General features: G+C 46.6%; 1 protein-coding gene across 7 annotated transcripts in view; it reads right to left on the bottom strand.

The window, feature by feature from the left end:
- Positions 1-17,087, bottom strand: part of LOC128688910 (long-chain-fatty-acid--CoA ligase 1) — a 115,059-nt gene that overhangs the window by 57,265 nt on the left and 40,707 nt on the right. Inside the window, exon 1 of one of the 7 annotated variants that reach the window (XM_053776958.2) lies at positions 15,380-15,937. The exons of the other annotated variants lie outside the window; for them this stretch is intronic. Coding sequence (XP_053632933.1) covers positions 15,380-15,493 — 114 coding nt within the window. The 5' untranslated portion in view covers positions 15,494-15,937. Of the gene's footprint in view, positions 1-15,379; positions 15,938-17,087 lie in introns of those variants that run through there. 7 annotated transcript variants of the gene reach the window in all.

The following is a 17,087-nucleotide window of genomic DNA, read 5'->3' as shown; positions in this document are numbered from 1 at the left end:
ATTTTGAAGGATCACTGGCTTGGTGAGGATTGTGAGGCTGCCCCCTCGGAGGATTTTCTCGCTTTCAGAGACCGTTTGACTGACATGAAATGTCTGGCAGCTGAGAACCTGCACAACAGCCAAACCAAGATGAAGAAACAGTTTGACCGCAAGGGCATGCCCCGTACCTTTGAAATGGGAGAGGAGGTACTAGCACTGGAGCCGGTGCCTGGTAATGCCTTAAAAGCAAAGTTCAGGTGGTGGCAAAGGTCACAGATCAAAATTACAGAATTCATGCACCTGGGCGGCGGAAAATTGAATGTGTGGTGCACATAAACAGGCCCAAAAGGTAACACCAAAGAGGTGTGGCTTGTGTTAATATAGTAGGTGACCCAGGGGTGGACACTGATGCGCAGGGAGCCACAGATGTACACCTTAGTAACAGGGCATTGTTAAAAGACCCTTTACAATATATGTTAGGTCTTAGTAAGGAAAGGGTTGCTGAGATGCTTCTCTGGAATTTTGAGGATTTGTTTGGGGATATCCCTCGTGTAAGCAAGCTAAAGCCCCATGATATAGATGTAAGGGAAGCTGAACCAATTCGGCAGGTTCCTTACAGAATGAACCCACGAAAGAGAAAAAGTATGGAGGAGGAGGTGAAATATCTACTTGACAATGATTTAATAATACTAAGTGAGAGTGAGTGGGCATCCCCCTGTCTGATGGTTCCCAAACCAGATGGCACCATGAGGATGTGCACTGATTACCGTATGGTTAATTTAATAACTAAGGCTGATTGTTTTCCTCTTCCTAGAATGGATAATGTCACTGATGTGGTGGGGGGAGCTAAATATGTAAGTTAGACCTGTTGAAGGGTTATTACCAGATACCTTTAACCCCACGTGCCAGTGACATCTCTGCTTTTGTAATGCCAGATGGGCTTTTTCATTACAAGGTTCTTCCATTTGGGCTTCGTAATGCACCCTCCTGTTTTCAACGTGGGATGCAGGAAAGGCTGGCGTCTGCGACACCGTGTATTTAAGCTAAGTTTTGTAGTTTTGTACTCATTTGGTTAGGCATCTCGAGCCATAAGCTCTTTTATGGTTTACCAGTATGCTCACCTAGGCTCTGATATGGTCAGGGACTGCGGGATGAGTGAGGACTGAGGACATACGAGGTAATGGGGGTTAGTGGAGTAGGGAAGGCCTGGCATTGCTGGGTGAAGTGTTGATGTTTTGCTGGACTCTCCAGTGGCCTGCTTCTTGTGTACCGTTATTTGGGAGCTTAGGAGAAGATATATATGAAGGTGGTTTTCTAGAGTGTGTATATAGTGTTATCCCTAATAAATATTGATTTTCCTAACTAGGAATTTTGCCTACCCCCTCTCATAACCAACCCATTGCAGTAATAAATACTGGTTTAGCGCTTTCTGCTTTGACTGGGATAGCCTTGGGTGGCCTGTTTCTGCCTGAGATGTGTCTAACTTTTACCTTTGCCCTTAGACAAGGCTCTAGCCCCTAGGTAATCCCAAATTTTCTGCGTAACAAAGACCAAGGTGAGTACTGTACACCGGTGGTGGTTATATCAAGACCAGGGTGAGTATTGTACACGTGGTGAGCATATCAGGACAAGGGTGGATATTGTACACTGGTGGGTACATCAAGACCAGGGTGAGTATTGTACACCTGTGCTGGGTATATCAAGACCAGGGTGAGTATTATACACTGGTGGTGGGTACATCAAGACCAGGGTGAGTATTGTACACTGGTGGTAGGTACATCAAGACCAGGGTGAGTACTGTACACCCGTGCTGGGTACATCAAGACCAGGGTGAGTATTGTACACTGGTGGTGGGTACATCAAGACCAGGGTAAGTATTGTACACCGGTGGTGGGTACATCAAGATCAGGGTGAGTATTGTACACCAGTGGTGGGTACATCAAGACCAGGGTGAGTATTGTACACTGGTGGTGGGTACATCAAGGCCAGGGTAATTATTATACACCGGTGGTGGGTACATCAAGACCAGGGTAAGTATTGTACACCGGTGGTGGGTACATCAAGGCCAGGTTAAGTATTGTACACCGGTGGTGGGTACATCAAGACCAGGGTGAGTATTGTACACCAGTGGTGGGTGCATCAAGACCAGGGTGAGTATTGTACACCAGTGGTGGGTGCATCAAGACCAGGGTGAGTATTGTACACCGGTGGTGGGTACATCAAGACCAGGGTGAGTATTGTACACCGGTAGTGGGTACATCAAGATCAGAGTGAGTATTGTACACTGGTGGTGGGTGCATCAAGACCAGGGTGAGTATTGTACACCAGTGGTGGGTACATCAAGACCAGGGTGAGTATTGTACACCAGTGGTGGGTGCATCAAGACCAGGGTGAGTATTGTACACCAGTGGTGGGTACATCAAGACCAGGGTGAGTATTGTACACCAGTGGTGGGTGCATCAAGACCAGGGTGAGTATTGTACACCGGTGGTGGGTACATCAAGACCAGGGTAAGTATTGTACACCGGTGGTGGGTACATCAAGACCAAGGTAAGTATTGTACACCAGTGGTGGGTACATCATGACCAGGGTAAGTACTGTACACCGGTGGTGGGTACATCAAGACCAGGGTGAGTATTGTACACCGGTGGTGGGTACATCAAGACCAGGGTACGTACTGTACACCGGTGGTGGGTACATCAAGACCAGGGTACGTACTGTACACCGGTGGTGGGTACATCAAGACCAGGGTGAGTATTGTACACCGGTGGTGGGTACATCAAGACCAGGGTACGTACTGTACACCGGTGGTGGGTACATCAAGACCAGGGTACGTACTGTACACCGGTGGTGGGTACACCAAGACCAGGGTACGTACTGTACACCGGTGGTGGGTACATCAAGACCAGGGTACGTACTGTACACCGGTGGTGGGTACATCAAGACCAGGGTAAGTACTGTACACCGGTGGTGGGTACATCAAGACCAGGGTACGTACTGTACACCGGTGGTGGGTACATCAAGACCAGGGTACGTACTGTACACCGGTGGTGGGTACATCAAGACCAGGGTACGTACTGTACACCGGTGGTGGGTACATCAAGACCAGGGTACGTACTGTACACCGGTGGTGGGTACACCAAGACCAGCTACAACAAGCCAGCACTTGGCTCTCTTACACTCATCTATCCAGTTACTAGGTGAATCTTTTTTAATTTATTTGTGCTGCATGAGCAGCTAGTTTGTGTACCCACAGCTCTTCGTTTGAGCGTCAGTGAGCTTAATGTGTGTATAATGCACTCCATACCCATGGTGTGGGCGGCAGTCAAAAGAAGCACATATGGGTCCAGGGACGCGACAGAATAAATTTATTAAACTGTATTTATAAGAAGTAGATGAACCGACAGAGCCGAACACAGCTGCTAATTTTAAGGACGTTTGAGTGAATCGAAAAACTGAACGAACAAAACGAAATTACTTAAAGAGAAATACGGGATTATAGAAATTATAATATCTATGAAACCCCACTGGGTGTATTTTTATACTTTGTATACTGATTAATCAGTTCATGCATTAGTCATAACCAGGGGGGGGGGTTGTTAGTCTGATGAGGGAACCAATGGAGAGTGCCACTTCAGTCAGTGCCCAGGACAGTGACGCAGCAGTTACAACACACTAAACATGATGCCTCGACAGTAGCAGTATTCTGAGAGGAAAACACGTCAAACACACCTCGACAAGGAGTACATACACTGAGAATATGTGTGATTAATCCGGAAATGTTCCTCGACGGGTAGTCATAAGATACACTAAATATATACTACTAGTCTTTATAACGCGTAGAGGAGCCTAGTAGTAAATAAGTACTTGGGTGTTAGCTGTTTAAGAGCAACCAACCATCAAAATAGAAATAAAAGGCACACACACACACACACACTAATATATATATATATATATATATATATATATATATATATATATATATATATATATATATATATATATATATATATATATATATATATATATATATGTGTGTGTGTGTGTGTGTGTGTGTGTGTGTGTGTGTGTGTGTGTGTGTGTGTGTGTGTGTGTGTGTGTGTGTGTAAACGTTTTAGGCAGATGTGAGAAATTCATTGATAAATTATTAGCCCTTAAGGGACTACAGCTCTCTATAATACACTTGGCTAAAACAAAACTGTGAAGGGCTGTAGTGTTTTATAATTTAAGTCAAACAAGCCAAGATGGTTTTAATAAAATAGTTACATTATTTATTCACAAACCTTAGCTAACCTTACTACAATTAACACAATATAATGTAGGTTATCTTTCCTAACATCTCTTAGATCAACATAAATTTAGCTAGCATTTATAACATCACTGAAAAATACTTTTTCGCAATGTTTAGATTTTTCGCGGAGTTATTGCAACTATGAAGCAAGAGTGTATTTGTTTGGCAGAGCACTGGTTGTTTTATGAGCCGAGACAGCAAGCAGGATGTAGGCAGGAAGCAAGACAGTGTCACCTGCGCCACACACTGCAACAATCATACACCACACACACTGATCATCCTGGTAATAAAGAGTTCCTTTATTGTTCTTTAGTCACTCACTTTTTGTTTACACAGGGTTTAACAAGGTTAGGGTAAGGATTTCTTACTTTAGTTACAAGCCACGAGTTGTTACCTAAATCATTTCATTTAAAAACCTTTTTATTGTTATGAGACATATAAACAAGGAGCAGGATGAAGCTGGAACCATCTGTGGGACAGCAATTTGATTACACCTTATTCTCCAGATACTGTGACCCCTACGGTTTAGCGCTACGCCAAGGTGGTGGATATCCTGGGGTGGAAAAAGCGAGTGGTAGGGGGCCGTCGCAGGAGGGGTTGCACAAATACTGCGAAGGAAGTTTGAAGTGGGAGGAGCTTGAGCATCTAGCAGGCATGTATTAGCGTGTTAGAGTGCTGTGTTGTTGGTGTGAGGGAGGTAGCATTAAGTACCCGGGGAAACTGGTAAGCAGGACTGGAGTCCTGGACGTGGGAAGTAGAATGCCTGCACTCTGAAGGAGGGGTGGATGTGGGAGGTACACTGTACTCTGAAAGAGGGGTGGAGGTGGGAGGTACACTGTACTCTGAAGGACTGGTGGAGATGTTACAATTTGAAGGATAAACTGAACTGTGATGTCTACACTCTTCTGCCAAGACAAGTGTTGAATGAATGATGGTAAATGTTTTCTTTTTTTGGGATCACCCCATCTGTTTTGTTGGCAGTGTTGGTCGTCCCCTGCTGGTTCAGCCACCACTCTCTCTCTCTCTCTCTCAAGTATTTACCAGACCCAATATACTAACATCTAGTCTATCTCGCCACGGGCAGTGACCAAACCCAACTAGCTGAGACCACACACACACACACACACACACACACACACACACACACACACAGAGTTTGGTTAGTCACTTATTATGCCAAGAATAAGTGACTACCCTAGGTATTACAGTACAGCATGAGTATTTTATTCCAATAATGTAGTTGAGAATAACTTACGAAGTAGCAAAAGTAGGCTCGCTTATGAAAAACAGTGTGTGTGTGTGTGTGTGTGTGTGTGTGTGTGTGTGTGTGTGTGTGTGTGTGTGTGTGTGTGTGTGTGTGTGTGTGTGTGTGTTTACTAATTAAATGTTAATAAAGTATCACAGGTTATTTCAGAGCCCAGCCTAACTGAAGTATACAACGCCTCCCAAGGATGCCACCCCTCAAACTATTAGTTGGAATACTGTGATATTCAAATTCTTCTTCCCTCCCACCCTCGTCCTTTCTCATTCCTCTAGTTCCCGTGTGTAATTTCTCATTCCTCTGCTTCGTACTCTAGTATGACGGAGATTTTCATAAAAATTCCATTTCTAATGTGCCTGAGATACGCTATCCAGAGAGTTGGAGATATGCTCGGTGTTATACTCACCCCCAGATATTTTTCCTTGAGTGAGGTTTGCAGTCTTTGGCCATCTAAACTATATTGTGTCTGCGGTCTTCTTTGCCCTTCCCCAATCTTCGTGACTTTGCATTTGGCAGGGTTAAACTCAAGGGGCCAGTTGCTGGACCAGGCTTGTAGCCTGTCCAGTTCTCTTTGTAGTCTGTGTGTGTGTGTGTGTGTGTACTCACCTAGTTGTACTCACCTAGTTGAGGTTGCATGGGTCGAGTCCAAGCTCCTGGCCCCACCACTTCACTGGTCGCCACTAGGTCACTTTCCCTGAACCATGAGCGTTATCGTACCTCTGCTTAAAGCTATGTATGGATTCTGCCTCCACTACATCTCTTCCCAAACTATTCCACTTCCTGACTACTCTGTGGCTGAAGAAATACTTCCTAACATCCCTGTGATTCATCTGTGTCTTCAGCTTCCAACTGTGTCCCCTTATTGCTGTGTCCAGTCTCTGGAACATCCTGTCTTTGTCCACTTTGTCAATTCCTCTCAGTATTTTGTAAGTCGTTATCATGTCCCCCCTATCTCTCCTGTCCTCCAGTGTCGTCAGGTTGATTTCCCTTAACCTCTCCTCGTAGGACATACCTCTTAGCTCTGGGACTAGTCTTGTGGCAAACCTTTGCACTTTCTCTAGTTTCTTTACATGCTTAGCTAGGTGTGGGTTCCAAACTGGTGCCGCATACTCCAATATGGGCCTAACGTACACGGTGTACAGGGTCCTGAACGACTCCTTATTAAGATGTCGGAATGCTGTTCTGAGGTTTGCCAGGCGCCCATATGCTGCAGCAGTTATTTGGTTGATGTGCGCTTCAGGAGATGTGCCTGGCGTTATACTCACCCCAAGATCTTTTTCCTTGAGTGAGGTTTGTAGTCTCTGGCCCCCTAGACTGTACTCCATTTAGGGTCTTCTTTACCCTTCCCCAATCTTCATGACTTTGCACTTGGTGGTATTGAACTCCAGGAGCCAATTGCTGGACCAGGTCTGCAGCCTGTCCAGATCCCTTTGTAGTTCTGCCTGGTCTTCGATCGAATGAATTTTTCTCATCAACTTCACGTCATCTGCAAACAGTGACACCTCAGAGTTTATTCCTTCTGTCATGTCGTTCACAAATACCAGAAACAGCACTGGTCCTAGGACTGACCCCTGTGGGACCCCGCTGGTCACAGGTGCCCACTCTGACACCTCGCCACGTACCATTACTCGCTGCTGTCTTCCTGACAAATATTCCCTGATCCATTGTAGTATCATGTGGGGTTCGAACACGTGGATAGGGTAAAGAAATACTCACGTAGGCTGGAAGTACGTATATTACGGATAATGTGGGAAGCGCCCAAACAGCCGTGGCCTGCCTCCTTGCTCACTCTCGTCAGACTGACTAACCCCAGTACCCATATGTGAGGGGGTGTTTGAAATACTGCTGTGTCAGCACAATATGAATACAGACAGTGATTCACGCAGAGACGGTTGGTAGTGAGTCATCTACTGGTACACTGGTTACTGGTAACTGGTACTACTACTGAGAGTAGTGCCTTCCCTGTTATCCCTGCTTGGTCCTCCAGTTTTTGCACTAATCTCTTGTGTGGTACTGTGTCAAACGCCTTCTTGCAGTCCAAGAAAATGCAATCCACCCACCCCTCTCTCTCTTGTCTTACTGCTCTCACCTTTTCATAGAACTCCAGTAGGTTTGTGACACAGGATTTCCCGTCCCTGAAACCATGTTGGGTGCTGTTGATGAGATCATTCCTTTCTAGGTGTTCCACCACACTTCTGACAATCTTCTCCATGACTTTGCATACTATACAAGTCAGTGACACTGGTCTGTAGTTTAGTGCTTCATGTCTGTCTCCTTTTTTAAAGATTGGGACTACATTTGCTGTCTTCCATGCCTCAGGCAATCTCCCTGTTTCGATAGATGTTTTGAATATTGTTGTTAGGGGTACACATAGCGCCTCTGCTCCCTCTCTCAGGACCCATGGAGAGATGTTATCTGGCCCCATTGCCTTTGAGGTATCTAGCTCACTCAGAAGCCTCTTCACTTCTTCCTCGGTTGTGTGTACCATGTCCAGCACCTGATGTGCCACACCTCTCCGTCCCTCTGGAGCCCCTTCTGTCTCCTCTGTGAACACTTCTTTGAATCCCTTGTTGAGTTCCTCACATACTTCACGGTCATTTCTTGTTGTCTCTCCTTCCTTCCTTAGCCTGATTACCTGGTCCTTGACTGTTGTTTTCCTCCTGATGTGGCTGTATAACAGCTTCGGGTCAGATTTGGCTTTCGCTGCTATGTTGTTTTCATATTGTCGTTGGGCCTCCCTTCTTATCTGTGCATATTCGTTTCTGGCTCTACGACTGCTCTCCTTATTCTCCTGGGTCCTTTGCCTTCTATATTTCTTCCATTCCCTAGCACACTTGGTTTTTGCCTCCTTGCACCTTTGGGTGAACCATGGGCTCATCCTGGCTTTTTCATTATTCCTGTTTCCCTTGGGTACAAACCTCTCTTCAGCCTCCTTGCACATTGTTGCTACATATTCCATCATCTCATTAACTGGCTTCCCTGCCAGTTCTCTGTCCCACTGAACCTCGTTCAGGAAGTTCCTCATTCCCATGTAGTCCCCTTTCCTGTAGTTTGGTTTCATTTGTCCTGGCCTTCCTGCTTCCCCCCCCCTCCACTTGTAGCTCTACTGTGTATTCGAAGCTCAAAACCACATGATCGCTTGCCCCAAGGGGTCTTTCATATGTGATGTCCTCAATATCTGCACTGCTCAAGGTGAATACTAAGTCCAGTCTTGCTGGCTCATCACTGCAATTACTACCTTGGGACCTCCAGAGTGAAGCGTTCCCGCTATGTAATCACTTTCTTCTCCGCTGTCTCCTCTCTCCAGCTCATCAAAATTCCATCGGTGTTTGATCAGCAGTGCCACTCCTCCACCCCCCTTTTCCTTCTGTCTTTCCTCAGGATCTGGTATCCCATTGGAAAGATGGCATCTGTTATCATACCTGTAAGCTTGGTTTCTGTGAGCGCTATGATGTCCAGTGATGTCTCTGACTCTTTCGTGCCACTCCTCCCACTTGTTTGTTATTCCATCAGCGTTTGTGTACCATACCTTCAGTTTCCTTTCCAATACTGTGGCTTGGGGGGCCTGCGGGGGTAGGGGACCTGGTAGCATACTGTGGGATTCTATGAATGGGGGTTGGGTGGAAGCTGTGGGTATGGATTGTAGTTTGTGTTGGGATGGTGTGATAGGTTGTGGGGTTCTGAGGATAGTTGTATGTGTGCTTGCCCTTGCTTCTCTGTTCTGCTCTGACTGACCTCTGCTGGTTCCATCCTTGTTTCCTTTCCTATCTCCTTTCGCTTTTTTGTCCTCTCCCTCAGCTGCTGTCTCTCTGTGTTCTGTCTCTGTCTAGGAACACCTTCTTGTACTCTTCCGAGTTTTTCAACCTTGGTTTCTCTTGGAGGATCCTGTTCCTCACTGTTTCTGTCCTGAGAATCAGCTTGATCGGTCGGTTTCTCCCCTTCACGTACCCCCCTATTCTCTGAAAATTTACAATCTCGTCCATGTCTTCTCCCCCTATTTCCGTGATGATTTTCCCAATCTCCTTTCTTCCTGCCGTCTTTCAGTGTGTGTCTTTTCCTCTCTCTCCCGAAGCCCATGGATAAACACTGATTTTGCCCTTTCCTCCTCCCATTGCCTCTCCCTCTGTGACTCTGGTTCCTGTCTGTATATGGTCATTTTCTCCCTTGATTTTTCCAGTGGCTCTTGGTAGCATGGCTGTGCCTCAGCATTCGACTTATCTCCCTCTCTATCTGCACCCAGCTGCTCTTTCCTTTTACTCCCTGACCCTTCTTTGCAGGCTGATATGACCTTAGCATAATTCATATCTCCTTCCTTCCTGTTCATCCTCTCAGCTTCATATGCTGTGTCTTCTCTGGTCACTGCCCCTGAGACTTGCTTCAGCCTGTTTACCTCAAACTCTAGGACCCTTACCCTGTCTACTGCAGTTTCGACTTGTGCCTCCCATTTCTTCGTCTCCTTCTCCAACCTCTTTTCCCATTTTGCAGAGAGCTCTTTCTCCATTTTTTCAGAAAGCTCTCCTAATTTTCTCTCCCATTCTTGCTCCATCCTTCTCCACTGCTCCTCCATCCATTCCTCCCTACCAATACCATTGTCATCTGATCCCTGATTCCTACAAGTCCCAAAGATTTTTTTTTTTTTAGTAAAGGAGAGAGAGAGAGAGAGAGAGAGAGAGAGAGAGAGAGAGAGAGAGAGAGAGAGAGAGAGAGAGAGAGAGAGAGAGAGAGAGAGAGAGAGGGGGAGAGTGAAAAGGAAAAGGGGGAGAGAGTGAGAGAAAGAGAGAGAAGGGATAGGAGAGAGGGGAGAGAGAAGGGAAAAGAGAGAGAGAGAGAGAGAGAGAGAGAGAGAGAGAGAGAGAGAGAGAGAGAGAGAGAGAGAGAGAGAGAGAGAGAGAGAGAGAGAGAGAGGAAGAGAGAGAGGAAGAGAGAGAGGAAGAGAGAGAGGAAGAGAGAGAGGAAGAGAGGAAAAGAGAGAGGAAGAGAGGAAGAGAGAGAAAAAGAGAGGAAAGAGAAAGGGTGAGAGAGGATGAGAGAGAGAGAGGAATAGAGGAAGGGAGAGAAAGATTAAGAGAGAGAGGAAGAGACAGAAAGAGTAAGAGAGAGAGAGAGAGAAGAATAGAGAGAAATGAAGAGAGGAAAAGAGACAAAGAGACGGAGAGAGAAGGAAGGGTTAGAGGGTCAATTCACATAAAGGTGTGAAATCCTGTATATGTGTATGTGTATGTGTGTGTGTGTGTGTGTGTGTGTGTGTGTGTGTGTGTGCTACAGCTATTCAAGTGCCTAACAGCAGATCCTGTTCTCACCTAGTGTGCGTGTATGTGTATGCATGTGTTTATGTAAGCAGTCCTTATTTCCCTCATATGTACTACATATGTTTTGCATATGTACCCTATCTCTTGGTTCCCTAAAATTACGTAAATTCACATAAAGGTGTGAAATCCTGTATATGTGTGTGTGTGTGTGTGTGTGTGTGTGTGTGTGTGTGTGTGTTTGTGTGTGTTTGTTTGTGTGTGTGTGTGTGTGTGTGTATGTGTGTATGTGTGTATGTGTGTGTGTGTGTGTGTGTGTGCGCATGTGTGCGTGTGTGTGTGTGTGTTTATGTAAGCAGTCCTTATTTCCCTCGTATGTACTACATATGTTTTGCATATGTACCCAATCTCTTGGTTCCCACTGTACTATCTTGTGCCTAAAATTACGTTCAATTCTGTATGCTAGGCTTCGTTAGGCTACCTCTCATACTAGGCTATCTATCATTAACTGCTTAACTCTCCTAAACCTCAATAAATTCTATTAAATGCCAGTAAATGCTGCTTATTCTAATTCTGATAGCTCGAGGAGAGTGACCCCCAATTTCCAGCTAGACTGGTGCTGACCCCATGCAACTCAAACTAGGTGAATATTACGTGCGGCTGGCAGTGGAGTAATGTTGTCGTCCTCCTGGGTCCCAGTATGAAAATGCTTGATGCTTCTCGGTAATTTTTCCACTAACTTCCCGTAGGCACTGTGGTCTCTAGCTCATCTAATTTTTTCACTCACTCACTGTATTTACTGACACATCTATACATATATTTTATCTCCCTGGTCTTGAGTCGCACTTATTCTTCAAAATACCCCACTGCGTTATTATGGCAACACTATTTAGAGCTGACACAACCGTTCACCTTCCTTCCAACGGCCCCCACTAAACACTTAGTCACTATTTCCTTTGTTTTCTTTTCTGTGATCACTTATATTTCCTTTTTTCGGGGCTTAAGTGATTATATGCACTCTTATGCGTGCACACACCTATATCCCACACTCTATTCCTTATGGCACAGTCAGAAATTACCACCAAAACACGAGCTCAAACCGCGTGACTCCTCCACGAGTGTGTGTGTGTGTGTGTGTGTGTGTGTGTGTGTGTGTGTGTGTGTGTGTGTGTGTGTGTGTGTGTGTGTGTGTGTGTATACAAACAATTGAACTACACTGAAATAGAACATTTATAAACGATTTCTTAATGCATAAATAATATTTTTAAAATAATCGACCATCCACCCACCTGTTTCTGCTACTGTTCCACCCACCCACCTGTTGCTGCTACTGTTCCACCCACCCACCTGTTGCTGCTACTGTTCCACACACCCACCTGTTGCTGCTACTGTTCCACCCGCCCACCTGTTGCTGCTACTGTTCCACCCACCCACCTGTTGCTGCTAGTTCCACCCACCCACCTGTTGCTGCTGTTCCACCCACCCACCTGTTGCTGCTACTGTTCCACCCACCTGTTGCTGCTACTGTTCCACCCACCCACCTGTTGCTGCTACTGTTCCACCCACCCACCTGTTGCTGCTACTGTTCCACCCACCCACCTGTTGCTGCTACTGTTCCACCCACCCACCTGTTGCTGCTACTGTTCCACCCACCCACCTGTTGCTGCTACTGTTCCACCCACCCACCTGTTGCTGCTACTGTTCCACCCACCCACCTGTTGCTGCTGCTGTTCCACCTGTTGCTGCTGCTGTTCCATCTGTTGCTGCTACTGTTCCACCCACCCACCTGTTGCTGCTACTGTTCCACCCACCCACCTGTTGCTGCTACTGTTCCACCCACCCACCTGTTGCTGCTACTGTTCCACCCACCCACCTGTTGCTGCTACTGTTCCACCCACCCACCTGTTGCTGCTACTGTTCCACACACCCACCTGTTGCTGCTACTGTTCCACCCACCCACCTGTTGCTGCTACTGTTCCACCCACCCACCTGTTGCTGCTACTGTTCCACCCACCCACCTGTTGCTGCTAGCTCCACCCACCCACCTGTTGCTGCTGTTCCACCCACCCACCTGTTGCTGCTACTGTTCCACCCACCCACCTGTTGCTGCTACTGTTCCACACACCCACCTGTTGCTGCTACTGTTCCACCCACCCACCTGTTGCTGCTACTGTTCCACCAACCCACCTGTTGCTGCTACTGTTCCACCAACCCACCTGTTGCTGCTAGTTCAACCCACCGACCTGTTGCTGCTGTTCCACCCACCCACCTGTTGCTTCTACTGTTCCACCCACCCACCTGTTGCTGCTACTGTTCCACCCACCCACCTGTTGCTGCTGTTCCACCCACCCCCCTGTTGCTGCTACTGTTCCACCCACCCACCTGTTGCTGCTAGTTCCACCCCCCCACCTGTTGCTGCTGTTCCACCCACCCACCTGTTGCTGCTACTGTTCCACCCACCCACCTGTTGCTGCTACTGTTCCACCCACCCACCTGTTGCTGCTGTTCCACCCACCCACCTGTTGCTGCTACTGTTCCACCCACCCACCTGTTGCTGCTACTGTTCCACCCACCCACCTGTTGCTGCTACTGTTGCTGCACTGTTCCACCCACCCACCTGTTGCTGCTTCTGTTCCACCCACCCACCTGTTGCTGCTACTGTTCCACCAACCCACCTGTTGCTGCTACTGTTCCACCCACCCACCTGTTGCTGTTACTGCCCCACCCACCCACCAGTTGCCCTTACTGCTCCACCCACCCACTCACCTGCTGCTGCTACTGCCCCACCCACCCGCCTACCTGGTGCTGCTGCAACTTGATGCTACTGTCCCACCCACATGCTACTGCTGTTCCACCCACACACCTGCTGCACACCTTCAGTAACAACTGAGCCAGGTACACACAAGTCTGACCCCCCCCCAACACACACACACATACTCATGATAATTACCTTCTTGCTGACAAAGGGCAGGATCACACATTTTCATCCTGGTTAGGCTGGCTCAGCAAAAAATCGATACAACACAAGTTCGACTTCTGGGCGAGGCGAAACATGTGGGCCTATCACCTTACACCTGCTGCCCAAGTGCAGCTATTAGTGAACAGCTATCTGGTAGGCCCTTAATGGATATAAGCCATACTACTTGGCTGTGATTGCTTCTGGGGCTAAATAATCCATATATGTCCATCTTCATATGCAGCGTCTTAATAATAATTATTATTATTATTATTATGTAATTCTTTACACAGGTAATGATACCACTGGGTTTTAGCCCATTAATGTCTTTCTGGCATGTGCCACTCGTCCAGATGCGGCTGTGACACCTGGTTCAGGCACTCCTGACATTCCAGCGTCCAGGTGCCGGCACCATGTTGTGACACCCCATCGGTCAGGAGGATACACACGAGTGGTGCCAGTGACCCTCGTGACAAGTCTTCCCAATGAAGAAGAGCCAAACTAGATATGCTGGAGCATGGCACTCACAATGCCAAGAAGGTCACCGTTAAGTCAAGGTTCTCAGTACACACGGACACACGTACACACACACGTACACACGCCAGAACTTTTTATAAGAGCTAAATGCAGAGATGGAAATTATGAGAAGATATGAATAAATTTATTTCTATGAAGCAGGACGCGTGGTGAAGATGTGAGAGTTAAGTGGTGAGAGGGAGGGAGAAAGGCAAAGTAGGAGGGAAGAAGAAAGATGAGAGAAAGGGGGATTCTAAAATAAGAAATTAAAGATATTATTTGAGTCCTTCTCTTATGTTGGTAATGTTGTTATGGATGTAGCGAGTCCTCTCATGTTGTGGATGTTGAGTGCTGCTTGCACCATGCAGAGCAAGTAATGTCATCTTGCCATAGGTTATCACTGAATACGAGAAGGAACAAAGGTGACTTGCCTTAGAGTAGAGCTGGTGATTTAGAAGTTACAAAAAAGTTCTAGTGAAAAAAAAAACAGGTACACTATGCAGGACATGCTATAACTAGAATACAGTTTCGACTCCTGAAAATCTTTATCAAATAATGGTCTGAGAAAGATCTTAACAGATCGAAATGTTGCCCTGATAAAAGCTTACTCAGCAAAGTATCTTTTGTTTGCTACGACACTTGGTTCCACCACTTTGACCTTCATTGATATTGTGCTGGTGATCAAGGAGCTGAAATAAGAGTGCCTTGCAGAGACTGGTGTTGGCCCACACACCTCCTGAGGTGTTTGTAGCGGTAAAAAAAATGCAGACACTATGCTGGGAATACTGGAGAAACCAGAGATTCTTTTGTCTTCAAAGTTACACTTGTAAAAGAAGTTTTAGCACTCTAAAAAGTTTGTTCTTTTCAAGAGGACACGATAATAGTGGTGGGAGAACTAGTACGTATTTAAGTGATGAAGGGTAGAGAACCTCTACACAAGGAATCAATGAAGATTAATGAATGCTGGGAAATACTAAATACTTAAACCATTCTTGGATACTCTCAGAGAACCTAGAGTACAACTTTGCTGCAGACTTAATGACAGGATAACTGTTTAGAGGCTCTCTAGACCCAACGTATTCCTAGGCCCTTATGAGGGCTCTACGAGAAATAAACCCGAGGTGACTTACTTTGACAACATCAGACTGATTGTCTAGTTCCATGGGGAGGCGCACAGGGTTGTAGCAGATCTTGTTGGGATGGTCTGGGATCAGGTCTCCGTTCTTGCGCCCCATCTTGCTCATTCAGCCTCTGACCAATACAGGTATTTCCAAGCTACCAACACCCGGTCAGGGACACTCGACTCTCACACGCGGTAAACTCCTTCAACTTAGTGTTAAGAAGGAAGGCTGCAAACAACAGTGATTTTGCAATACACTGGAAAGTTCTCACACGAGAGAGGGGTTCTGCCTGGACGCAGAGATGATTCAGATTTCACAGACTTGTTTAGTTTTGGTTCTTCCTAACAGTGCTAACTAGCGGCACTCTGTACAAGGATCACTGCGTCTACAGTGAGTGCCATAAGTGACTGCCACAGGCAGGGGCCACGGGTCACGATCACAGGTGAGGACCACAGGTGAATGCAACAGGCGAGTGCCACAGGTGAGGGCTAGAGGGGAGTGCCACAGGTGAGTGCCGCTCCGCCGGCGACACCGACACTGTCTATGACCACACTGAGGCACGTTCTGGCACTCTTCCTGTTCAGTTCTCCCCCCCTCTCATCCCCCTCCTTCACATCCCCCTCTCATCCCACTTCCCTCTCTACACAAGTTTGCCTCACCACCGCTCTAGACACATGATAAACAAGTGTTCTTGCTGGTGTTATGTATCACTAGACACATGATAAACAAGTGTTCTTGCTGGTGTTATGTATCACTAGACACATGATAAACAAGTGTTCTTGCTGGTGTTATGTATCACCAGATACATGATACATAGCAATTCTCTACAAGGTATATTCAACAATAAGAGAATTTTTTTTCCGAGTTGGCACTGAGTAAAGGCTACTGACACTCTGGCACACAACTATACAAAGTGGCCCACCTCCTGGGCCAACAAGGGCCAACCAGTTTCCATAAGACCAGTTTAAAACATTGCCATCACAGTGCCATGTTATGTGTACACAGATTATGCGGCACGTATTACACTAGTGCCATCTACACTATATAAGAAATGCAAGACATATCCCCAGTGCCACCTGTATCATGCTAGCTGAGTCCTGGGGGGTGAGTCCCCCCAGGTGGCACTCTCCCCAGAGCCGAGAGCGACAATATGTACTGCGGATCTCGACTTTAACTCCCTCTACATAAAGTAGAGTTTGCCCGGGTACCACCACCACCTCCTGCCTGCCTGGCATTCCTAGTTACATTTTACTCCAGTACTATTAGTGGAGGCACTAGCTGTGGTGGTGCCACTATCTGTGGTGGTGCCACCAGCTGTGGTGGTGCCACCAGCTGTGGTGGTGCCACTATCACCACCACCACAACTACTAGAACTAGTAATAAACGTATCATATTAATCATTATAATAATTATGTAGTGTGGCAAACCCGTGTGGGTTATTCAGTGCTGCTGCACATTTGTACACGAAAGTTTTTAACAATTTAGAAGTGACACAAGGAGGGCGGAGTACAGAGTAAAAGAGAGGTACACAGAGTGGTGAGGAAACGTAAGAGGAGAACCAGTAAGAAAGTGGCTGAAATTTTATCAACAAATTATGGTGAGAATAACTGGGATGAGATTAATAGGTTGAGAAATCCTGGGGAACAACAGAGATAATGTTAGATGAGGAGGTGAAGGTACTGAGAAAATAGTTGCGAATATTCTAAGGAGTTAAATG

This window comes from Cherax quadricarinatus, chromosome 16, assembly GCF_038502225.1.
Source record: "Cherax quadricarinatus isolate ZL_2023a chromosome 16, ASM3850222v1, whole genome shotgun sequence".
NCBI classification, from domain to species: Eukaryota; Metazoa; Arthropoda; class Malacostraca; order Decapoda; family Parastacidae; genus Cherax; species Cherax quadricarinatus.
Note: the sequence above shows the minus strand (reverse complement) of the source record. Positions and strands in the feature narration are given on the sequence as shown.